Source organism: Polyergus mexicanus, unplaced genomic scaffold (genome assembly GCF_030449975.1).
Source record: "Polyergus mexicanus isolate NDT 795.1 unplaced genomic scaffold, iyPolMexi1.0 SCAF_10, whole genome shotgun sequence".
In the NCBI taxonomy this organism is placed as follows: domain Eukaryota; kingdom Metazoa; phylum Arthropoda; class Insecta; order Hymenoptera; family Formicidae; genus Polyergus; species Polyergus mexicanus.
This window is the reverse complement of record NW_027223330.1, coordinates 8,853,069-8,878,558: the sequence shown is the minus strand read 5'-3', so window position 1 is coordinate 8,878,558 and position 25,490 is coordinate 8,853,069. Positions and strand designations below refer to the sequence as shown.

The following is a 25,490-nucleotide window of genomic DNA, read 5'->3' as shown; positions in this document are numbered from 1 at the left end:
AAATATTAATTTTTTTAATTCTAATTAGTATGCTAAAAATGTCCTACTACTCGTGAACAAAAAAAAATTGAATATTCAAGATTAAAATATATATGTAAAACGTCGAAAAAGATCAATCTCTAATATTCTTTAAAAAAGAAAAATTCCTTAAAATCATTAATTGTCTATTAGAGTAGATTGGGCTCTTGACAAAAATCTGAACGATGTTCTGCGAGTCTAACGGATGTTGCATTATGTCTCTGTTCGCTACGCAAAAATTGGATTCATGGGAAAGCCGCTGTCAGCGTCGCGGCGGCGACGGCGGCGCTGGGGGGAGGGGTGGGGGCGGTGATGGCAGCGGGGGCGGTAATGGTAGCGGCGGCGGTGACGGACGGCAGTCTCGGTCGGCGCGTCATTGACGACGCGCACGGCGCACGTTGACGTACGTCGCTCTCGAAAGGAGCGCTAGTCGTGCGACCGGAGCGAGCGAGGTTGCTCCGTTTCATTGATTTTTCCTCTCGCGATCCGATCTCGCGGACCGCCTCATTCCGCGACAATATTCTCTCGAAGAGAGAGAGGATACATCGTCAACGACGACGACGACGACGACGACGATGGCAAGAACCGCACGAGCGCGGCTACACGCGATTCTTTCGTCGACGAACCCACGTTACTCCCGATTGTGATTCCTCGCGGAGGGAGGAAAGATCTCGGTGCGCTCGCTGTTGAATTATATTCGCGGAGTCGCGTCGGTGGTCTCCTCTCCGACATTCGTCAAGCGAAATCGATAAACGGGGACGTCGCGAAAGAGGGAGAGAGAGAGAGAGAGAGGGAGAGAGAAAGAGGGACGCTTACGCGCGCACGTTACAATTCGCGTCGTGAAAGGTACGAAACGAGGACTCGCGAGGAAAGGGGAGAGATAATCGCGGGAGTGTGACAGCGACCGTGGTGTAGATTCGACTCGGCGTAGAAATTCGCAGGACGACGTTTCTCTTGGCGCGTGAGTCTTCCTGTCGAGGGGATCCCGCGTCCTTCGTCTCGGACGCGCGATGTCAATGGAATGTCGCGGTCGCGCGACGACGTATCATAGTAGTAACCTTGGGACGACACCGCCAAGGTAACCAGCTTCCGCGAGAACGATCGTCCCCGTTCGTTCCCGTCCTCGTCGTATTGGCTCGTCGTCGAATATCCGCGGAGCGGCGCGATTATCAGCGAAATGAAGAAGAGCTCGAGGGTATCTCGATCGATAGGCGCACGGCCTTCGTCGGATTGACTTCCTCGCGCACGCAACGCGAGCGAACGCGCTCGCCATCGGGGAGCACGTGCATCGACGACGACGACGACGTTGGATCGGTCGATCGGTCGATCGTCGCCAGGCAACCGGGGAGAAGATCGAAGCATGTGATTAACACGGCGGTTTCATCGATCACGCGCCGATCATTTCGAGGGAGAGGGATGTTGCGACCGTTGAACGGCAGGATCACTTAACGGCGACCGGAACGTCGATGGCCGACGCAACGACGGGGTTGCCGGACGATGAACGGTAAGGGTGGCATATAGTGACAGGTGGATATCGCTAACAGCGCGAGAAATTGTACCCGCGCGCCACCGCCGTGGGAACAGCGAGAGCGAGGCACTGACAGGTAGGTAGGAAGCCGTAGCACAGGTGGTGGTAGCAAGGACGGATAGCGAGAAGAGAAAGAGAGAGAGAGAGAGAGAGAGAGAGAAGAGAGAAGAATAGCCGTGTACTGTCCTGGGGAGGGAGGGCCGAGCCCCTGCGAGGACTGTAAAAAAAAAAAAAAAGTATACGATGAAGAGAGAGAAGATATGACATGTCAGTGGTAGCGAATGACGCGTAAAGAGGGAGAGAAGGTGAGAGGGAGAAAGAGGTAATTAAACTTGAAGGGAGAACGGACGCACGCAAAACCGCGAATAATGAAGGAACACGGAAATAAACATCCGGCGGAACCGGCGGCGAAGACGCTCAAATCGCTGCTGAAGAAGCCCGGCCAGACGAAGGCCAAGTCGCAGAAGCATCGCGTGGTGATCAACGAGAAGCTGAACGAGTTCTTCGCGGCCGATTACATCATACTTATCAAGGAGGAGTGCTGCGCCGATTACGAGGAGGACTGCGATTGCTGCTACCAGGAGCACGAGTTCATGCGGCTGGGCAATTGCAAGGAGTGCCGGGCGGAATTGAACCTTCACTTTGGCCTAGGTAACGGAAGATACGGCGAGATGCCGAGGGGGGTAGAGCAAGCGTTGCGCGAGACAGCCGCGCTTCCTGGAACCCATGGCAAGAGTCAGCAGGTTCGCGACGACTCGCAGGAGAACGACGACGACGACGAGGAGGACGAGGAGGAGGAGGAGGAGGAGGCAGACGACGGCGAGGAGGAAGAGGACGACGAGGAGGAGCGGGAGGACGAGGAGGAGGACGAGGTTGATAATGTCGACGGGAAGACGGAGAGGACGGCGACGGCGACGGAGAGGACGACGATATCGGTGGAAGGGAAGGACGCGAGCGTGCGAAAGGACGCGGAGGACGGGACGAAGGGACGCTCCCGATCGAAGGAGATCGCTCAGGATTCTCAGGAGGAGAACGGGAGCGTTGTTCCGCCACCGCCGACGCCGCCATCGCGGCACGAGCAGCAGGAAACCCTCAGCCCGCCGGAGGGTTACAAAGACGTCTGCTCCAACAGCGAGATCGCCAACGAGACGGAGCAGCGTAGCCGTACGTGCACGGAGTGCAATTACTATCAGCAACAGGCAGCTCAGGGTGAGTCGAGCTCTCTCTCTCTCTCTCTCTCTCTCTCTCTCTCCCTCTCTCTCTTATGTTAGCGTAGCTAATGAAACTTAAACTCACTTATTTTCTCGATTAATACTTGGCAAAACGAGCAAGAGACGCCTTCCTCCGTTTCCTTGAATTTTCGCGTTATAAGATAGACAAAGATAGATTAAGATCAAATACATTTCGTTATCTGAAAATAACAGAATAGAATAGAAATAATGTATATAATGTACAAAATTTAAAATATAATATAAAAATATGTAATATATAAAATGTATTATATTTAAAAGAACGATATTTGCATTTTTTTTTTTTATATATCTGAATTAATTCTAATTTTACTTTGCTTATTAATTATCAAATTACTATCCAATGTATAATATATTGAAAAAAGAATTAATATATAAGCAATCATTTTAACTGGATAATTGCAGAAACTGGCGAACTATCTTGCAATGGGAGAGAATTCTAATAATTTTTTATAGATATTCCTGGTAGAGAGAGAAAGAGAGAGAGAGAGAGAGAGAGACTTTAATTTGTTTGATATCTTTTCGGATTCCCATTTAGATAGATTAGAGATTATGAAGACTAGCGTAGAGGAAGAGGAAGGATGGAGATTGGAAGTATTATCTCCAATAATTGAATAAAAATATATATTTCACCATATTATATGTATATCGTATCATATTATAATTTAAATCACTGTCAATAATTAATTAACATAGCAATGCGCGCGCGCGTTATTTGTTTTATCCATTTCGTAAATTTTACCTTCTTATCTTACTAAAGAAGTAATATATACTATATAACAATACTAGAAAAATAATACAAATTTATACAGAATAAATAGATCACGTCTCGATACAGTAATTTAGCTATTATTTAGTTCGAAGCATCAAAAGCACCATATGAATATTGTTTTCGTCGACTAAAGAAAAAAAAAAGAACAATTTCATAATGTTCTGCAACGAGTCGCATAATACAAAGCTTAATGTAATAAGCCATAGTTTGTACATTTGAAACTTTCATATTCAGAGAACATTTGATGCGTATTCTACGCGCGTTGGTTGAAAAAGGAGAGAAAGTCCATGCACAGCCCGTTATTGTCTAACAACCGTGTAAAATATTCGCCGGAAACAATACTCGCAATAATAATATTCCCAGACGGTCAATTAAAATAAATCTAAGATGCATTTTGTCTCAATCGACCTTATTATTATTATTTTTTTTTTTTTTTTTATCGCAGATATCGTTATGTTCAACATAAAAATTAAATCAGTCCATTAAAAATTCGCGTAGTAATTTTCGCATAATTCCAAATTTCTATTAACCGTATCTGAATCCTCCGCGCAAGAATTGTTTTAATACCTACATTGCTTCTCTTTTCATCGAGCACTGTATTTAAAATTATCTTGGTCATAGAATCATAATGACGATCTATTACGTTGGGAATGAAAAATTTAATATTACTTATTAAAAATACTCGTACTATCAATTTACACAATCATTGTACATACGCTTATTTGTAACTTTAATATGACTATTGATATTCATTGATTATACATACAGGGTGTCCCGAACCTACCGCATCATCTGCTAATAGCAGAATTCTTGAGATCATTTGGTGATAATTTTTCCTTAGCAAAAATATCGAGGCATCGATAATTTCTATGTTACAAGCGATTAAAAAGAAGGAGGGCTTTTTGCAAATTGAGCTTTATAGAAAGTGTTAAAACTACTCTTTAGTTAATTTCAGGTAGAGTTTACTCTAATAGAGAGAGAAAATTATAATTTAAGGCTTAGTTACAAAGATATATGATGGAAAAAATTGGAAACTTGCAAAAAATAATGATCTCTCTCGACATTTTCGCTGAGGAAAAATCGTTTTCAAATGATCCCCAAATGATGCGATAGATCTGGGACACTCTATATACGGTATCGCTAAAAATATCTTTTCCTACCTTCCAATTAAAATACATTCTAAAAAAACGTGTTATCCGATGGTCTAGAATTCAAATAAAGTTTAACATTTGGTAAATTGCAGATATTTGTTTTCTCTTTAAATGTCAGTTGATCGAAAAATATAATAATCATCGTATTCCTCTCTGTTTTTTAACGAAATTGAACAAATATGCCTAGAGGCGCATGCAATAATTTGAAAGAATTTCAAAGTCTATATAAAAAGTATCGCATTTGTGTATTACATTTCAATATTCGTAACAATGTACTAATATAATACGCTTTTTACGTTGCACTATTGTGCATAACGAAAGTAACGATGCCACGTATCGAGAGTTGAAATCTATCAGATTTAATGGAAAGGTGCAAATTAGGAGAATTGCATCGTTGCTCAGCTCCTTTCTCACACATAACTGAGGAACAGTCCCACGATATCCCACCGCACAGGATGCGTATATAATAATGGTATTGTTTTTCATGAGTCTAGCCACGCTCGGTAAGCCGTTTAAGAACATAGCAGAATTTTTATGCGCATTCTTTAGAATACCAAGAGGGGGCTTTTTAAAAGGAAAAATATCTGTACTTGTGAATATTCGCGATTATTCTAATTTACGTAATAGTTATAACAATAATAATATCTTCACGTATTCACCTGTTAAAAATAAATAGATAAAAAATAGTAACGCCATATATAATAATTGAAAAACAGCTTGATCGATCTTAAAACTTTGCGAAAAAATAATTTAAGCGTGTAGAATATATATTTTGCATAATTCGTATATTTATTGATTAAAAGCCTCGATTAGATTTATGAACGCAGTCACAAAATGCCAACGCGTGTAGAGTGTATAGGCTTTATTCGCGTATCAACGTTCACCGGAAGCGCGGCCTAGCGTAACTCCGGTACTTCCCTGATACTCGGTAAGAGCACTTATATATTTCTAACAAAACGACTCGCGTTTTACGCTACGAGAAATAGAACTAAATTATCCATTAGGCGTTACGGTGTTTCTGCAAAGAAAGTTTTCGAAGCTTGTAAAAAAAGAAAGAAGGTAAAAAACGTAAAAAAAAAAATAAAAATAAAAATATGATCCATACCACAAACATGTGATACATGAACGAAATATTTCAACGTGAACATTAGATTCGTAAAATCGTATCTCATATGAAAATTTGCAAAATAGAATTTTTATTTTCATATTTCAAATATGCAACAGGTTGCGATTTACATGTGAATGTGCGTGTATATATGTATAGGCAAAAATAAAAGACAGTTATTTGATGTTTCCACGAGTAAGTCGCATCCTCGCTTTAAAAGTCAAAAAATGGCGTAATAAAATTCTCTAGAGAGCAAATTACATAAAATGCATAACGCGTTGTCGGAATACAAAGTTGTCATTCGAACAAAGTAACTTATATTTATGCATGCATACGCGTTATTCGTGTAAATAAAATTGTTCGTTTTCGAAATTCATGAAATAAAATGTCAAATTATCTATTATTTTATTCGTGCGACTTTTAAAGTGCGCGAGATTGCGATATGATTGAATAAAAAAAATAAAATTCCGCTCTACGATGATTCAAACGGATTAGCTTAATTTTCTTGCGGTAAATGATGCGATATATCGTCAAGACGATACGACATTAGATGACAATAGAAAATGTACGTCAGCATATTATTAGTGCAAGTGTGCTGGACTGGAAACTGCACAAGTTATGCAAGCTGTCAATGGCTCACAGTACGACTTTGAAAGTACATTAATATCGAGACAGCCATCGCTTGAAACAATTGTCGTAACTAAGAAAAATCGAAATATTCTCCCTCTTCGAATTTGATAACATTCCTCTATTAAGAATTCCTTTTAAAATTCCATCATTAAATTTTAGAAGAAACAAATTTTTTTCTCGAGTAAAGTCTTGCATTTATTACTTTTACAGTAATTGCCATGTTATAAATAGACGCTATAAATACGTTACATTTAATAAAAATTAAACATTCCATGTGGCCAGATACACATATTTAATCATGGAAAATGAATTTAATTTTATAACAAGAGCAATCGAAAAAGAAAAATAAAAAGAATTTTAGAATTAACTTTTTTTTTTACTATATCGTATTTTAGATATTTTTCTATAGATATTTTTACTATAATTATATTGCTCTACCGTTAAATGTATAATATTTATTTATTTACGATTTCATACGATCAATATTACGTTGCATTAGACTGAGTATGTTGAATTCCTTTTGACTTATAGGTCAGTTGAATAATTTCGGAATGCCGTGAATGGCAATCTATCGAATTTTACAATATACGATAGAATTCTAATTTAAATCTTGAACGCGAAAATATATTAAAAAATAATTAAAATCTGATAAAATTTTCGTAAAATAAGAGGTTTTTTTGCAAATTCTTCAATTCTTAATAATGACAGGTAATACGCCATTTCTGGCACACTCTATATATCTCTTCTGCGTATCTGCTAAGACGCCGCGCCGTGATACAACACATCTGATAACAGATAAAGTTTCTATAGCCTTACCGCTTTAAGATCTTAACGAGATATTGCAGTACAGAAATGGCATTTGTATCAGACACTGCGACTTCATTGTTCACGATCATAAAATGGCAGATTTAACGGATAGTGTAATTAATTCTGCGAGGATCACGTATTATCCAAAGATTATCCGTGAGTAATATTTGGCGTATCAACTCGGTCACTTTAGAAATTGATAAATAGAGCGTTCAAATAAGCTTATAATGTACATATACAAAAAATTATTCTATACTAATAATAATTATATATTCGTTGCAATTATGTATTATCCATATTAATACAATATAATTATACATTATAGATATTAATATAATACATATTAATTATAATTATATATTATGATGTAAATAAAGATATCAACAAGTATCCATTGGAGATCGTGTTTCCCAAGTGTTTATTGAAAATCGTAAAAATTTAGAATTAGAGAATACGAGTGCGATTTTTGCTTTTATGTTTTAGAGTGCGAATCGCAAGCGAAAGATCATGGAAATAAGCAGGATACGCAAGACAACAAGGACGCGGTGCACGAGGATTGTCAAAGAAATTTGCAAGAAAGAGTGGATAAACAGCATCGAGCATCTCTCCCTGGTATATATTTATATATATATATATATATATTTTTTTTTTCTTACTTTACAGATTGACTTGAAATTTGAATTTTTTTTTTATTGCAAAAAAACTTGTCTATACAAACTATTCTTGAACGAAAACTTATTTATCCTCTTGAGATACTTTTTACTTTTCGGTATTAGTATCAATTTAGTAAATTCAAACAAAATCTTAGAAAACATTTTAAAACTCTTCAAGATATTATTATAAATTTTAATTATATGATTTACGCAATGAATAATAATTTATTCTTGCACGTAGCTGCAACAATGATGTTGTTCTACATTACATGAAATTAACAAGAATAATATTTACATGCGCAGTTTGTTATTTCATGACAATTAATGATGAATTCTAAATAAATCTCGAATACGATTACGATTATTTATCTATTTTATTGAGCTCATAGAACTTGAGTAAATGAAAAATGCCATGTGTTACGGCGTACATATACATATATCTATATCTCTAACGTGTAATTTTTGAAATATAAATCTTGATATAATGTTTATTCGTATTTAACGATAATATCTCAAGTTTTAATTTGCGATGCGTTTCTATTTGCTTCGTCCAAGCGATACGATAATTCTGTTCCTAGATTTGCATCATCGTTATCTCGTGGAAACAATAACGATGACAACTGTTACGGAGCGGCGTATCGTGCGGGAAATTAGCGAGGAGGAGCGAAAGGATTGCTACGGACGACCCGACGCGGATAAAGACAAGAATGTTTGCGACGTTCCGAGGGATAATAGTTTTAATCCGGCGCTTTGTCCCGGGACAAGCGTTCACGAGAATGCAGGGCAGTTGATCGCGCCGCGGTGTAACGAGTCGGATGTCACAGAGGATCGTGAAATCGAACACGCGAACGCCAAAAATCCTACGACAGGCAACGACAAAAGGGAGGTGACAGTGGAACGCATCAGCGATCAAACGACGACGACGACGACGACGACGACGACGACAACAGGCGAGCAGTCGCGCGAGCAGGACGCGAAAGAGTTGTCCCTTATGTTCAAGCTAGGCAACGTTTCCCTCGCCAGTAACAGCCTGAAGCCGAATTCTGCGGTGAGACAACTTTTTCCTAACCCGAAGTTCATCTCGCCACCGCCGGCGCCTGCCAACAAAGCGACTTGCCCGGAACATTCTCAAGACGCGGAGGCACAAAAGTTTCTCATCACCGCCGAGAGTCTACGGCTGTTCGACGCCGTGAAAAAATCGACGATTCCCGGCGGCTCGTACGAGTCGCCGGAATGCGAATCGTCCAACTCTATCAAGAGATCCATCGAGCGGAACACGCTGCGTCGGAGCCTAATCGGCAAGTACAATACGATATCGCGCAAGAAGAACCTACGGCCCAAGAATCTATCGTTGGAGGAGCGAATCAGGCAACTTACGTGCGTTGATCAGGATGACGAGAACGTGACGGACACGACGGACACGACGGACAGCTCCGATAACACCAATGGTATGGGAGATGCCAAGTATCAGGGCGGAGATCTCTCGATACGAACGTCACCGTTGGGCGAGGAACGGCCTATGTGCGAGTCGCTGCCGGCGAGCGTAGCGTCGACGGAAACCACTGCCACTTTAACGATGGCCCCGACAAGATCGAGCTCCCTGACGACGATGACGACAACAACAGCGATGACGACGACAGCGGCAAGCACAATGACATCCGCGAACACGCACGGGCACAATTCGATGCTCGGGATGCCGATGCTGGTGACGGACAACCCGCCGAATCCCCAATCGTCCACCTACCGAAAGATCACGGATCTGTTTGCGCACAAGAAAAACATCCAACCGAATTTGCCCGATCTCGGGATCGGCGGTAGGAATCTCCTCGCCAAAGAATGTCAGTCCAAGAATCCATTGACAAAGATGAACTCGGACGTGCGAAAGCAGTTGTTGGCTAGTCTGGCGCCGCTTTCTTGCGTCGCCGTCAACAACTCTGATAACCAGGACGATTATTATCGAAACGAGTCCAGGATACTGGCGAATCGCGAGTCGATAAACTATAACTCGGACTCATCGTACAGTTTGGAGGACATAGAGGCGGTTTTGAACGGGGAGGATAGAAAGTACGCCGGTCAACCGGATGTGACGAGATGCACACCGATAGGCAGCAGACCTGACATTGGCGACAATGCCACCGACGAATTGCTCGCGTTTGTCGAGCAGGATAAGTCGAGGATGGAGCGGATAAAACGCCGCTACAACGAGACGGAGGATCGTTACGCGTTCATTAACGGCTATCATTCCGAAGACAAAGCCGTAAATACATTGTCCAAGGAGAATTATGACGGCAAAGGCGTCAAGAACCACGACGCTCAGGCGGATAACGAGCAAGAGGATGACGACGACGACGAACTCAACGATTACGGATTCAATCGGCGACCATCGGTGACGGGTATCAAACAGCAGTACGAAGCTACCAATGACGTTGCCCATCGACCGCGATCTTGTATTGGTGCGGGCAATAACTTCAACGATGCGAGATCGAGCTCAATGTACTTGCCGATGTACTGCGATGTGAACGGCGACAAGATCGACGCCAAGTCGCTATTGGCCGCTGATGGAGACGAGATGATTCCTATATCCGCTGACGCGTACGCCGCGATAGGAAGCTTCGAGCGAGACACGAACACGATCAATCGCATAAACACGATGCAGAGACAGATCGACGACATATATCAAACCATCGCCGAAAGCACGGCGGCGGTCACGGCCAACATTCAAGGTGTCTCCGAGCACGCGACTTATCTGGAGAACGCGGTACCACGACAGTTCGTCGTCAGGACACCGTCTGGTGACGGCACCGCGCATCTGTACGCCGAGCACAGGAACGGTCATCACTATTTCCAGGAGCAGCAGCAGCTCTCCAACACGCGCATGTTGCGTATCGCGGGCGGCGGCGACGATGCCGCGGGCGCGATATATACCAACACCCTCTCAAAGATGCAACGCCGCAACCCACCGGTAACGATTGCAAATTATCACTGCAACGTACTGCCTGGCGATGCCGTACCCAACACCACCAAGTGTTATCGCACCATGTACTTCGTGCCGTACAGCGGCATATCGGATCCCACGTATCAGAACTTACAGCGCATCCTGCCGCCGCATTCCTCGCCAAACTACGCCAGTCACATCGAACGATACCCGTATCCCCGTCTGAATAAGACGAGTCAGCAACAACAGGCGTTGTACTACAACGCGAATCGTTCCGCCACGTCGCATTCCAATTTGAATACATCGCCGCCCGTACCGCCCCCTCCCCCGCCACCACCGCCGCTCGCGTCCGTCTCGAGTCCGAACTCCCTGCAGGGCGGCCAACAAGCCTTGCACCTACATATACATCCACACCCGCAGACCGAGGAAGCCTTTCGATCACCCAACATGGCGTTCTCCCCCGTGCCGCACTCGGCGGTGCGTCATCCCATGCAGTTCCATCACCATCAGCATCAACATCAGCATCATCACGGTGGCGAAATGGCATCGTATCGGGTAATGACGCAGCAGTCGCCACCTTCGTATACGGTAATCGCGCCCTCGAGATGTATTCCGGCGAGTAATCAGGACGGCTACCCATTGTATCCGGCGCATCTGGCACGCGGTAACGCTGTCGCCGGCGCCGCGGCGGACGTGCAAACGCAGACGATCACCGTCTCGGCCGCTTCATCGTATTCATCCTCCTCATCCTCATCGTCGTCGTCGTCCTCCTCCTCGTCCTCGTCGTCGTCCTCGGCGTCCGCGTTATCATCGTCCTCGTCTACCGCTTCAGCCACCATCGCTCCTCTCAAATGCACCGGGATCAGCAACAAGAGCTGCGAACAACCGATCTTGGGAGCGTCTTACAACGGCGCGCAATCAGCGACAGTCAATGTTGCTCCGCTCGTGTGTTCGACGTCGACGACGACGACGGCCGTATCCTCGATGACACCGATGCAACTGCCACGGACCGTCAACACGTGCGCGGTAACGGAACGCGGTGTCCCCGAAGGCGCCGCTAGCCTGCCCACCCGGGACTTTCAACAATCGTCCAGCTCGGTGAACCCGACGCCGCATGTTCTGCTGATGTCCAACTCTTATGTCGATCCCAACGCTGGTCTTATATCCACCCCGAACAATACTGCGAACACGGTGTACTACGCCATGAACGTTTGAAGACAAACAACGATGGAATATGGAAATTGTGAATGTGCGTCCGATGAAGGATGTCTGAAAAATTTCGCGGAAATTTAGAGCATCGTTGCGATATCCTTGCGGACACGTTTGCGTCGCCTAAGAAGTATTACATGAAGAATCTTTTAGAAGCCAAACTGATCGATCCCACTTTTTGTAAATTTCTTAATTTTAGTACCAGAGTATGTTAAAATTTTGCTATTAAAATTTAAAAATTTACGAAGTGTAGAGTTGATTAGTTCTTTTTCTCTGAGAGGCTCATATAGCATCGTTACGCCTCGAGTGATTTTGACGAGTGGTTTATATGTAACGGGGATGCGCGTTAATCTAAAGACTCGCCGTTTTTCCCACCTTCTTCTGCAATCGGTTTCATGTACTGTAGCAAAAATTATTCATCTTGACGGCGAGATTCATCAAGGGTAAAATTTTTCTCTTAATTCTTTCCGATTTAGCATATATCGCTTTCTTTATTTTTTCTATTTTATCTTTTATCCGTGCATTTATCTTTTGCAATTTTTTTACACGATTAAAAACAACGCAAAAAGAGCCTCGTTTACAGAGAGAGCCTAATTTTCTTTTATATAGACTACAAGAGTTATATTTTTTCTTAAAGAGATGCGACACCGACAACACCTGTGTAGGATCTGTGTAGGATTATTATTAGACATTGAATGAAATCATAAACGATCTTTAGATAACGAAAATATATTCGTTGCAAACTTTTCACTAATATATATTATATATATAACGTAGTAAAAATATTATTAAAGAAAATATATATGTATATGTGTTGCGCTATATTGCACTTGCATTAATGCACTTCGATACTGTTTTCGTTACGTTACTTGACACACGAATGTCATTTACACGATATCGTATTACAGCGATATAATATAATATGTTAGTTTGAAAATTATGTTATTTTACACGCCCGTTATATCACATCGCGATATTGTAACACTGTACAAACTCTTTCTACAGCACTGTAGATATTTTCACGTAGTGATCAGCGATTTTAGGATTTATTCCTTTTCTATAGGATTGTAGATATAGCGACGGAGATGGATAGTACATTGTTAAACACTATCGTCATTTATGATCTGACGAAGTTGTTAATTTTTTGTTTTCAATTACGACGATAATTTATAAAACGCGTTTGGGACGTTAACGTTAAATTGGAAAAATCGACGGAGAGAAGACCTGTCGCGAGAAAATATATCGTGTAAGAATTCTTCTATAAAGAAGACGCGTCTATATATTACACTCCACAATATTTCCGGAAGAAGAGAGAGAGAGAGAGAGAGAAAGAAAGATAAAAATTCCGCTTTATTCCGTATTTTGTGTAGTAAAATTTCGTCTCTTAGAACGAAAGACGCTATTTCTTTGAAGTTCACATGTACGCTTCATGCCAAATTAAAACGTATCAATGCCTCTAGTCAGTATAAAAATTAGTTTACGATGTAAGAGATACACGCGAAGAAAATACGCGTTGAAAAGAAGAGAGATAAAGAAATATAAAATATAATTCTTACTCTTGTTAGCTAATTTCTTCACCTCGCGCTATCGACGGGATTCGTCCGAGATTCTTTCTCGCGTATAACGGAGAATCTCAAGAACGCGGCGCGTTAACCGAAACCATAATTATGTAGCGTATCTATATTTACAGTTACAGTAGAAGCGACAAATATGTTTAATGATCCTTTGATATTTCTCAATGACGGCAAGTATTATAAATAGACGTACATATACACACAGGGAGTAAGTGCGAAGTACTCTGCTTACAATTAAATTACAGAATATTTGTTCGATTATTTTGCGCTCTCATCCTTCAGCAACACTCGTCGGCATCTCTGATCAGGAACTCGTTGAAAGTACAACCGTCTCGCGTATAATTGTCTCCCGTATTCGTATAAATCATCTTATTCTATCGAAGATCGATAATTACGTAGTTCGAATAGACAATATTATAGGAATACGCGAATCTATTTTTTAGCGTAGCCACTTTCGCTAACTTATTACTTCCGAGGGAAACGTATCCTATATATATATATATATATATAAAGTAGTACCTCTAAATAAGATCGAGGAATAAGATCGCACGGCCTATATACAGTTGACACTCGTGGAACAAGATAGTTATTTATTTTCTTCGTGCCAAAAAAGAAAAAGAAAAAGATATTTCGCAGAGGATGGTATTACAATGTAATGAGTTAAGTTAACGGGATTGAAGATGTAAAACACGCGTTTGACAGTCAATTACGGCGAATTCTCAGAAACGGGAGGGACGAACCAAATCGAACATTTCTACCGCGTCGAAAGAATGAGACGAATTGATATGCAATTTTTCTCATCTATAATGGATATTGATCGATCGTAACGATACGACATGCGCTTGGAAGATACCGCTCTTCGATTCATTGTTCTCGCGCGAGAGTGTTAAGTACGCGTATTGTTTAAATAAATAATGACTCTAATGATTGAAGACTATTTATCATGGCAACATGATAAACAAGAGAAAGAGACAAATATATCTCTCTCGCGACAGATTAGAAATTATATTATTATTTATATATAATAGTTGATATATGTATAATATATATTGTATATTATATTATTTATATTTATATATATATATACACACACATATATATATATATATATGTATATATATATATATATAATAATAAATTTAATTCTGTTAGAAAATGTAGCGTTGACACAGCTGAAAATTCTCGTGTAACGCAAAATCCAAATGGAAGGTGATATGCGAAATTTAATCGCGATTCTGTTGATATAGAACTTAACGTATATAAAAACATCCTTGTCGATGAATTCTCTACGCGTTTTAACTAAATTCACGGTTCTAGAAAATAGCTCTGACCTTTCGCGAGGGAAAAGGTTGAGTAGATGTATTAAAGGCCTCGCGGTCTCTACATCATTGGCGGTGTATAAATAAATTGTATGGTAGGTGTCTGCGTAAAACAAATGTTGCGTGTCGATAATGCAATATAAATCGTATTAATCGACTCGACCTGATTACTTAAATAAGATACTTCATTTTTAGTAGCATCCTAGTGTGTGACGTACGGGAAGTATGCGTCGTGTGCGAGTACGCTCATTTATCGTAAGCCTTATGTCTATGCCTTATCAAGATCCTGGATTCTTTTTTACTTAAATTATGGGTTACAGGGTATGGATTGTTGTACGAGTGTGATAGCGATTACAATACGCTTTACACATTTATGCCAAAGTTGAATCGTATCAAAAAAATTTATTCTATCTTTATAACTTTTTGTTTTCAACTCCGTCACTCGCGGATTCGATTCGTTTCGTCGCGAGGAGAAAAAGTCGTGTATCTATGGACTTTACTTTCAAATTACGTTTAAATTACGGAGACACGGCTCTTGATATCCTTATTATTAGAATGTTAATCCTGCTGATATTTTTACTACGTATTAATACTACTTTTAAAGTACTGATCAATATGATAAGTATAGTTGCGAATACGGGTCACGGGTTCTGCTCCAGAGGATAATTTCACAAAGGAACATGTAATATAAAGACTCGTTAGTTTTTCAAAATATCGGAATATTCTATGTCACAGAAATATATTGTCAATTTCCGTTACTTGCAATTTGTATTTTCGCTCTCGTTCTTACTTTGCAAATTTTTCGTCAGTCAATTTATAAATTTTTTTTTTTTTTTAATGCAATTTTAAATGTTTGGATTATATTCGTAATATGTAATATTTATGTTGATTATTAATTTCGCGAAAATGATACGCGAAGGAATTTGAATGAAAGAGTTTTCTTGAAATTGAAGAAAATTATTGCAATGGTGTATCGCGAACCAATACAACCGCGTTGGCGAATGAAAAAATATTCCCCATAGCTTACTTTCTACTTCGAATAATTTTTTTCGAAATGAATCTTCGCGTGCAAAGAAGACGCAAAAGAATATTCCCCCGAGGTATCATTTTTTCGCATCTCGCATTTAATCCGTCAAATCTTTCGACTGGAAATATCGTAGAATCCCTCAGGTAATCGTGAAATACCTCTCTCAATCTTGCTTCTTCCTAACGATCTTATCTTACACGATACCAAAGATCTGCCTGCTTTAGTTTCATTAAACGTAGAATGTATCTCGTCGTCAATATCCTATTATATTACTTGTTATAACTTCACTCTAAAGATCTTTAATTGTAAAAAGATTTTTATATTCTCTGTTGACCTTATATATATTTATACATATATATTATCTGACATTTACAAAGACATTTATAAAGACATAAGATCTACCATAAATGAACGCCTGTCTGCGCACAAAACGATATATGCGACGATAATGCTTTCTTAAAGCCATCGATTCTTTATAAAGACGGCTTTGTAACACGATTCTGATTTTGATTATAACAAATGCTGAATGCGATGAGAAAGAATAGCTTTTAATGTATAATCCCAACAAAGGTACTTAATACCTTTACGGTCTTTGTTTCGCGAACGTATATCTGCAATAATTGGGTATGTTGCAGATATTTGCGTATCAACTGATTCGAGAAAACGTACCACGGATAGGGGATCGAGCAGTAGATTATAAGTGTAATGTATTGAGCTATTTGATAATCGTTGTATTCCCTACAGTTTAAAAGTGCACGCATTTCCGTGAATACGCGGGATACATTTTATTCGAATGTATTCTTAACAATTTCACTTTTTTGCATAAAGCAACGCGAAGGAATCGTAATAAGCGAAACTGATTAGGTGATTACACGATTACGAGGGAGATAATAATGTTTCTGCGTCTCATCGAGAACATTGTATACACGCGGTGATGTGAATCGGTCCACCGAGGGAGGACGCGTGCATTTATTTAGGACTTCAGCTCTCTTATGTCAAAGAAATATCGTTAAATATATAATTGTAAGTGCGAATGTGTGCTGAAGAACTCGAATCTGTGAAATTGAGATTATTTTCTCAAAAGTGCATAATCGGGTATACAATTTACATTTTCGTAGCGCATATTCATAACAATAGCATGCGTCTCAGCCCTTGGAGAAGAGAGCGCGTACAGATATTACATAGATCTTGAATGTCTCTCTACTACTCGTGATCGGTAGACTGGAAGAATGTGCGTATCCGTGTAATTTCATCCCGTGTATTCGTAAAAGATCCTGTCGTTTATACAATCGTAGTTTGACGATGTTAGGCGGTTACTATTTTCTATCGAGTATTCTTGATCCTTAACGGTCCATTTAACACTCGTCGCATTTTTGATCGATGCATCTGAAACAGAAGTAATTTTTGAGCGAGACGAAGAAAGGAGGCGCCAAAGTAAAGAAAAGTGCAAATAGTATACGCGCGATAAATGGACCTAATATCTCGGCTACTTTGAATAAGAAAAGAGAGAATGCGAAAGATTTCGTATAGAAATAACGCAGACCGTTAAGGGTTAATATTTTGTAAAACGAATAATAATATATGTATACGGCTCGCTAAAGAATCCCCAAAGGCGAAGTTTTTCATCGTGTCTCCGATCGCGTCGCTCACGGCGATTATATTGTAGCGATTACTAGGGCTCACTGCGATTCTGTAATGTACAAGAAGCAATAGAAAAAGTGCCAAAAGTTTCGTTTTATCCGTTTAATCTCCGTAACATCGGGGTAGATTCGTCGAGCGCATTGCTTAGAAAAGTTGCGACTGTGCGCGCATTCCTGTAATTGATTAAAAAATAAAAAAGGAGAAGAAGCGCGCGATAGAGAGATGACCGATATTGGAATTCGCGGTTGGCTGGAAATGTGGCACATACGTGGATATAGATGACAAAGTTGCGTTACGTATACAATGTATACTGATAAAAGTTGCGTATCGCGGTCTTGAACTTTTTCCCGCGAGAACGCGATAATCGCGCGCGGATATCCGAAAAGCCGAAAGAACTATTATATATTCTACCCGATTAGAGAAGAGGAAGTACGAGTACACACCGATAATGCGAAAAGGGAATATTTGCGATAATTTGTCCGCTATCGTTTTCATCAAATCATTCTCTCTCGGATAATGCTTATTAACTCTTTAATGCGCTGGAATTTTTTATTTAATTTAAGTTACTTTATATTTTTTTATCTAATTTTATTTAATTTTAATTAAATCGAAGAAAATTCTCTCCAAGATATTTTTCTAGTGTATCAAAGTTATTCTTACATTTTAAGTTTTTTTTTTTTTTGTAGAATAAGTTTTAAAATTTATACTTGTGTGAAAACAGAGAGCTGTCGAGAGGATTAAATTCAAACGAAAATAAAATAAAGGGAAAAGCTCTTGAAGTTCGGGCACTCCGAAAATATGTTAAGGGGATAGAAATATTTCCTTTCCGTCACGCATACATCCAAAATGCATCTTCTTACACTTTTAAAACTATTTTATTCAATCTCCATGTCATGTTTACGAGGAGCGGGATACAGTTGGGATTTGATGTAAGATTTCTATCTTTAGACTGATTAGCGAGTGCGGTAATTGCGAGATTTGTAAATGCGCGTATGTATGTGTGGAGAGTATTATTCTACGGTATTACATGAAAATATAATGGGGGATATGAAAACCTGTGAATTTGTGTGCGAGTGTGTGATACGGCGAACATGTAACGATAGAATTAAGATATATATTTACACACTAGAAGGATCGGCACACATTTCTGTACCTATATATCACAGCAGCCTTCCTAGATAAAGAACCCTCCACCCACACGACGGTTTTACGAGATTACTGCTGATTAGCGGGATTATCGATTTGATATTCATAGACCGATTAAAATGGCCGTCTCACACGGTTTTTCTAGCGTTATAGAATTTTTATCACCCATTGTAACAATCTCCTACGAGAGAAGTACAATTACATATACCGGTGAAGAAAATCTTGATGATACATACTTGCATACCAAAGAGAATAACAGAGAGGCTGAATAGAGGAGAGAGAGAGAGAAAGAGAGAGATTCACGTTCGCGAAATCTCTAGAATTATAGTTTGCGTCTTGTCGCGCGAAAGGACAATTTTTTAAAGCACATCCTATTCTCGTGCTTGTGAAAAAATAGCAAGATAACGTAACGCGGAGACATGGCGAATATAATATAACGATAAATGTTCACGAGAAGGAGAGAGGGCATCAATCGCGCGAGCGAGCTTTAAGCGGTGTGATTTTGGCATAACAAAAATATACCTCCGAAATACTCGATCATTTAATCGTGTAAAGGATAAAAGACGGAGTGGATACGAAATGTAAGCGTATCCGATCGTACCGTCTCAAGCTGTTTAGTCTTCTGTACACCTATTTGTAATCTACGGAGGTAATCACACGGAGTCGAGCGCGAAGCCAGGAATATTAATGGGCGCGCGAACGCTGTTAGAGAAAGATAACAATAGACGGCAGAGAGTATCTTTAACTGGTGTGTATCACGCTCTGTGAAGAGAGAAAAAAGGATTACGCGTAACAACGGTAGGGAGTTGTAGGGAAACGTCGATGCGTGAATATAAATGACTTTCTCATTTAAATTCAGGCACTCTTGTCAGTCTATGCGGCAACAACAGTGAAATACGCAAGGAAAAATTTTACATGTATATTATATAACTCAGATGATTATTAAATAAAATACTTATAAGAAAATGTATATATAAATAAAACTGCTGCTATATATATATCTCTATATACAGTCATTGTGTGTGCTATTCACGTATTCTTATCCTTTATCGCGTATAGTGTATAAATAGCGGTTGCATTTTATTACTTCAATAGCATTAAAGTAAAGTTTATACTTACCTGATATTAATCGAAGATTCTGATTATTAATTCACTCCTCTTCAAGTATACTAGTATAGCTTGTAATCTCTCATCCATCAATCATAAGAACTGCGTGAATAAAAGAAAACAATTGTCCTGAGCGCGCTTTATGTAGGATATGTAACAATGATTTCAAGCAGCCCCGCGCTGTGACATCTAGTGTCACCAAGCATAACTATAGGCAACCGATTAGTAGATTGCTCGTCGATAATATCGTCAGTGATTATATCGATCGATGATAAACGTAACGTCGGAACGTCACCGCTCGATAATTCGTGGAATTTATTCACAGCTGTTATTAAACAAAATTATTGATCGAGACGGCCGGCAGATGTCGCCTCGAGCGGCGTCGTACGACCGGTGCCACCGCCCTTCGTACATCGCGCCCTCGATAGACGGATAGAGATAGACGGACCGACTGACAGACCGGTCCTACGTCGCGGCGCGACTGGTCGCGATCGCACGCGGAGAAGGAAACGCGACGCGACGTAAGAAACGCTTGCTCGGGAGGGAAAAAAAATTGAGCACCACTGGTATCTCGTATTCGCGCTGTGATCGTGAACGAAGAACGGAAGAGATAGAGGAGAACCCGTCTCCCGTCTCGTCGCGGAGTAGACGCGCGCGCGTGTGTGTTTGTGCGTGGTCTATCCGTGCGTGCGCGCGTGAGTGATGGCTCCGATTCGGGGCTCTCGTTGTATGCGCTCGATGGTCGAGCATCGTCGCGCACACGTCGCCGCACCTACATCGGGCGGCGCCGCGAAGAGATCGGCGGGCACCGCCACCCATTATTAAAACGCGGACGCTCGTCGTTTCGAGCGAGGAGAACGAGACGCGGAAGGAAGCGGCCGGCGGATCGCAAGAGAGCGGTGCGGCGCGGTGGTTCTCGGTGGATGATCAATGAACTCTGGTTGAGTCGCGTGTGTCGAGGAGAGACGGCGGGACACGCACGCAACGATGGCCCGGCGAACGTACGTACATATGAACGATAATAAATCGCTCCTTTCCCTCTCTCTCTCTCTCTCTCTCTTTTACATTCTCTACCCGTTCCTGGATTTATTTCTACGATAAAATCTCCCAACGAGTTTTCGCGAAATCGAAGGACGTATTCTTTCTCTCTTCGCGACGAGGACGATGAGAACGACGAGGACTACCACCCATCGACTTCCATTTTCGGTACGTCGTGAGGAACTCGCAATTATGCATGACGACCACGCACATACGGACGTGCGCGGGCGACGGTGTAACGCGTGCACGCGTTAAACGCATCCTCCTCCTTCCCCTTCCCATGTTCCTCCTCTCCGTTCTTTGCGATCTTACGTCAGTTGGATCAGCGAGCGTTTTTCAACTCTTTTGTTCGGAGCCAATCGGTTAGCCCGCTTCATTTAACGCTTCTCGCTCCCCCCGCGCCTCTTCCCGCTCGCATCCGCTCGCTCGTCGTTTCGATTCTCTCCTCTCTCTTTCTCTCTTTCCTCTCGGTCGGACGATCAGGATTAATCGCGGGACGCGCGAGCGAGCAGTCGACGCGACGCGGCGCGGCGCGTCCTCGTAATTTGTCGCGGGCGCGAAACGCGCAAAACTCGAACCGGAAGCGACCGGGGACCTTCTCGCTCGACGATTTTTCTAATACGTGTATCGTTAAAACACGTCCGATTCTCGAGACGCTCCTCCGTGTTTCTGCGCGTTTCGTTAGAAGCAAAGAATGAATCGAGGAGGCGTGACGATGATAGCGGAAAATCGAGTGACATAAAAACTCACATCCTCCGCAAAGAATTCGGAATGAAACTAAAATTGGATTTTATCTTGCGTTCGTTTACTTAGATCTCTTTGTTTTTTCCTCTCTGTTTCTTTATCTGAGAATGATCGTACAAGTCGTACGATAGGTATTAGGTAAGTGGAACGGTATTTTTTCCAATCTGACCATTTATGAAGATAATTATTTGGAGAATGTAAGTCTTTTTGTTTTTATAGATACCCTTCATTTATAGTCGCTAATAATATGTCATTTTTAGAATGTTTGATTAAGCTTTATATATACAATATTTCCCAGACATAATAATTCTATTATATACATATATTGTCTAATATAGTTTATTCAAAATTTGTTCAAATTTGAAGATCATTTGACAAATTTTCTGATATAAAAAATCTTTTAATTTATTATTATCATTTTGTACTGTCTACAATTAATTTACTGAAGATTAAGATACTTTGTCTTTCCTTTTGGCACAACTTTCGTTGTACAAATATAATAATCTCATCCCATAATTCTTTTATTACAGATGATGACATAATACAGATTTATTGATTGTACTCTTTGAGAAAGCACGCACTAAACAATTGCTTCGTAAAACAAAATAAATGATCCAAGATGAATGATATAGACAGTTTTGGCATGAAGGGAGGCTCAAAGATGCCTCACAGTCATTCGACACCAGCTGGTGTGGACGGAGGTAGTAGAACACCTCCTGCGACACCACGAAAGGCTGGAAAAATGCTCGCGGTTCGTGTACAGATGTTGGATGACTCTATTACAATGTTTCAAGTGCAGGTAATTGAATACTTATTTTATTCTTAAATAATTTTCTTATATTGCACATTTTTTTCAATCGCTTGCCTAATAAGATTCGATACTTCTTTGTTCAAATCTTATAAGTTCTTTTAAACTTACATTCTAATAGAAATCTATAGAAAAAAATACAAGTCTTTTTATACTCTCTTCGATGGAACTCTTGAATATATATGAGTTAAGGATATTCTGCAACCTTTCTTTATGTGGTTTAATTTGTTATTTTTCTGAAGTCTTCATATGCATTATTTATAAAATATATGTGAGCTGTATGTAGAATAATTATTGTTTATAATATTTATAAAAAGACTTCTCTTATACCCTATAGAGAATAATCATGGAAGAATAAGCACTAAAATGACATTATATGATGCTTGAGTATCTTATTGTACCTTTATAACTCCATAGTATGTAGCAATTGAATGTGTATTATTGCATTTATAGCTGTAAACTATTATATATCTGTGTTATGCATCTTTCTATGTATTCTTTCTTTATGTATTAAAATATTCATCATAGAACATCATTAAATAATCTAATCTAAGCTCATATATATCTTTTTTTTTTATATAATTTTTATAAAATATATACTTAATATGTATTACTTAATATATTTCATTATATGGGCTTTGCTGTTTATAATCATTTATATTTTTTTATGTAATCAAGAAGTTTGTATGTGTATTAATATGTCCATCAGCCTATATTTGCTGCGTAGGCATATATTAAACTATTTACTTCGTACATCCAGGTCAAGAGTCATTGATTACAAAGCCTCTTAGAATCCTCAATGTGAAGCTATTTAACTTAGAATTCTGATACGCGAGATTTTCACTTTTATATTATTTTGGAATATTTCTTAATTTATAATTTCGATAATACAGAGTTTTATAATTTTATTTGTACACTAAAATATTAATAAATTGGACACTTCACTCTTTCAACAATTTTTTGCAGTCTTATAATTATATATATAATCATTGTAATCGAAAAATCCCTTGTTATCTAAATTTAAAAATTTATTAACTTATATAATACAAATAAATTATATATATATATATTGGCAAGATGCTTATATACTATGTGCGCTCTGTAGTGTATGCATATATTTCCAGAAGAATGAGCTATTGGAGCATATAATGTATCAGATGGGGGATTCTTATGTGTGATATATGTGTAAACTCATTTATTGATTATTTATTTACAATGCTTGCAACGTGTTGCTAGGTTCTTTGGAGATTAATTTTGTTCCTCGGCATCTTAGCTTCTTGCAATGAAATTGATAAGATTATTCAATCTACATTTATAGCATTTAATTGTATAATCTTAATTCATATTATTTGTATGACATATATATATTTAAATATACATGTTTTCATATAATTACATAGCAGGAATATATCTCTCATATCAAAACAATCAAGTTATTTATAAAAACATGATAAAACAAGGATATATTAATAATATTCAAGAATTTTATGACTTAACAAGTTAATTGTATTAAAGATTATAATAATTTATCACATTGTATAAATTTTATTATTTAAAATTTTCAGGCCAAAGCACTAGGTAGAGTGTTGTTTGATCAAGTTTGTAAGCAATTGCATCTTTTAGAAGCAGATTATTTTGGTCTCGAATATCAAGAACCAAATTTAACAAAAGTAAGATGTTTAATTTTTGGTTTAATCTCTTAATGCTTTTTCTCAACAGGCAGTGAAATTAAAGATTGCAATATTTACAGTATTGGTTAGATTTGGAGAAACCAGTGTGCAGACAAGTTGGCTTATCTCTAATTGATCCTTTATTGAGGTTCTGTGTTAAATTTTATACGCCGGATCCTGCACAACTCGAGGAAGAGTTTACAAGATATTTATTCTGTCTACAAATCAAACGGGATTTATCTCTAGGTTTATTGCAATGCAATGACAACACAGCAGCATTGATGGCCAGTTATATAGTTCAGGGTAATTACATCATTGTTATTTTTTCCACTGTTAAAATTCTTATAATCTATAAGTTTAGTTGTGTTATTTGTTGAGATTTTATAATTTACTTTCTTGAGCACAGTACTATTTTCTTTCTTGTAGCTGAATGTGGAGACTATGTGATAGAAGATTACCCGGATCATACATATTTATCGACATATAAATTTGTGCCTCATCAGGATCAAGAATTGGAACGACGTATCATGGAGAATCACAAAAAACATGCGTAAGAGACATATATTTTAATGTAATAAGTTATGTTCCATTAATGTCGGATTTGCCTAAAATATACATGGTTTTAATGTCAACAGAGGTCAATCTCCTGCAGAGGCAGATCTCAATCTCTTAGAGACAGCTCGACGTTGTGAACTGTATGGAATGAAAATGCATCCAGCTAAGGTAAGTTTAATAATAAAAAAAGAAAATTTGTACATTATATATATATACTTTGTGTATATGTAAAATTAATTTATCCTTATATATTTTTGTTTTTTGCTAGGATCATGAAAACGTTCCACTGAATCTTGCAGTAGCACATATGGGCATTGTAGTTTTTCAAAATTATACTAAGATAAATACATTTAGTTGGGCGAAAATCAGAAAAATCAGTTTCAAACGAAAACGTTTTCTAATCAAATTGCATCCTGAGGGTTATGTGAGTATTTGGAATCTTTAATTAAGCTTAAAAATAAATTTTTATCTTTACATTATTATGAATTTAAGTATGATGTATCCATTGCAATACAACTACTTTACTTGTTTTATTTTTTATAGGGTTATTATAAGGATACAGTCGAGTTTTTCTTTGAGGGACGTAATGAGTGTAAAAACTTTTGGAAAAAGTGTGTAGAAAACCATGGTTTTTTTCGTTGTTCTGTAGTTAAGAGAGTCGTGAGGCAGAAAACTAGAGTGCTTAGTCGTGGATCATCATTCAGGTATATCAAATTACAATCTGTTAATATAAATCACAAAGTATGTTTAAATCATTTTATTTTTAAATATATGAGTTTTTTAAAGATCTTTAAAGTGTCATT

General features: G+C 39.2%; 2 protein-coding genes across 8 annotated transcripts in view; both read left to right on the top strand.

Moving 5' to 3' along the window:
* The first annotated feature begins 369 nt into the window (after positions 1-369).
* On the top strand, positions 370-19,761 carry LOC138937282 (serine-rich adhesin for platelets). The gene is made up of 3 exons (XM_070303399.1): positions 370-2,755; positions 7,745-7,873; positions 8,493-19,761. Exons 1-3 carry the CDS (start codon positions 1,915-1,917, stop codon positions 12,062-12,064), a joined length of 4,542 nt encoding a protein of 1,513 aa, XP_070159500.1. The 5' UTR covers positions 370-1,914; the 3' UTR covers positions 12,065-19,761.
* A 568-nt stretch (positions 19,762-20,329) lies between these two features.
* The window catches only part of LOC138937296 (FERM, ARHGEF and pleckstrin domain-containing protein 1), a 34,962-nt gene continuing 29,801 nt past the window's right edge, over positions 20,330-25,490 (top strand). For 6 of the 7 annotated variants that reach the window (XM_070303427.1, XM_070303428.1, XM_070303430.1 and 3 more), the window contains exons 1-8: positions 20,330-20,873; positions 22,185-22,453; positions 24,028-24,132; positions 24,213-24,435; positions 24,559-24,682; positions 24,768-24,855; positions 24,956-25,111; positions 25,231-25,391. In XM_070303427.1, coding sequence (XP_070159528.1) covers positions 22,274-22,453; positions 24,028-24,132; positions 24,213-24,435; positions 24,559-24,682; positions 24,768-24,855; positions 24,956-25,111; positions 25,231-25,391 — 1,037 coding nt within the window. In that variant the 5' untranslated portion in view covers positions 20,330-20,873; positions 22,185-22,273. Of the gene's footprint in view, positions 20,874-21,244; positions 21,793-22,184; positions 22,454-24,027; positions 24,133-24,212; positions 24,436-24,558; positions 24,683-24,767; positions 24,856-24,955; positions 25,112-25,230; positions 25,392-25,490 lie in introns of those variants that run through there. The other variant, XM_070303426.1, reaches the window with a different exon arrangement.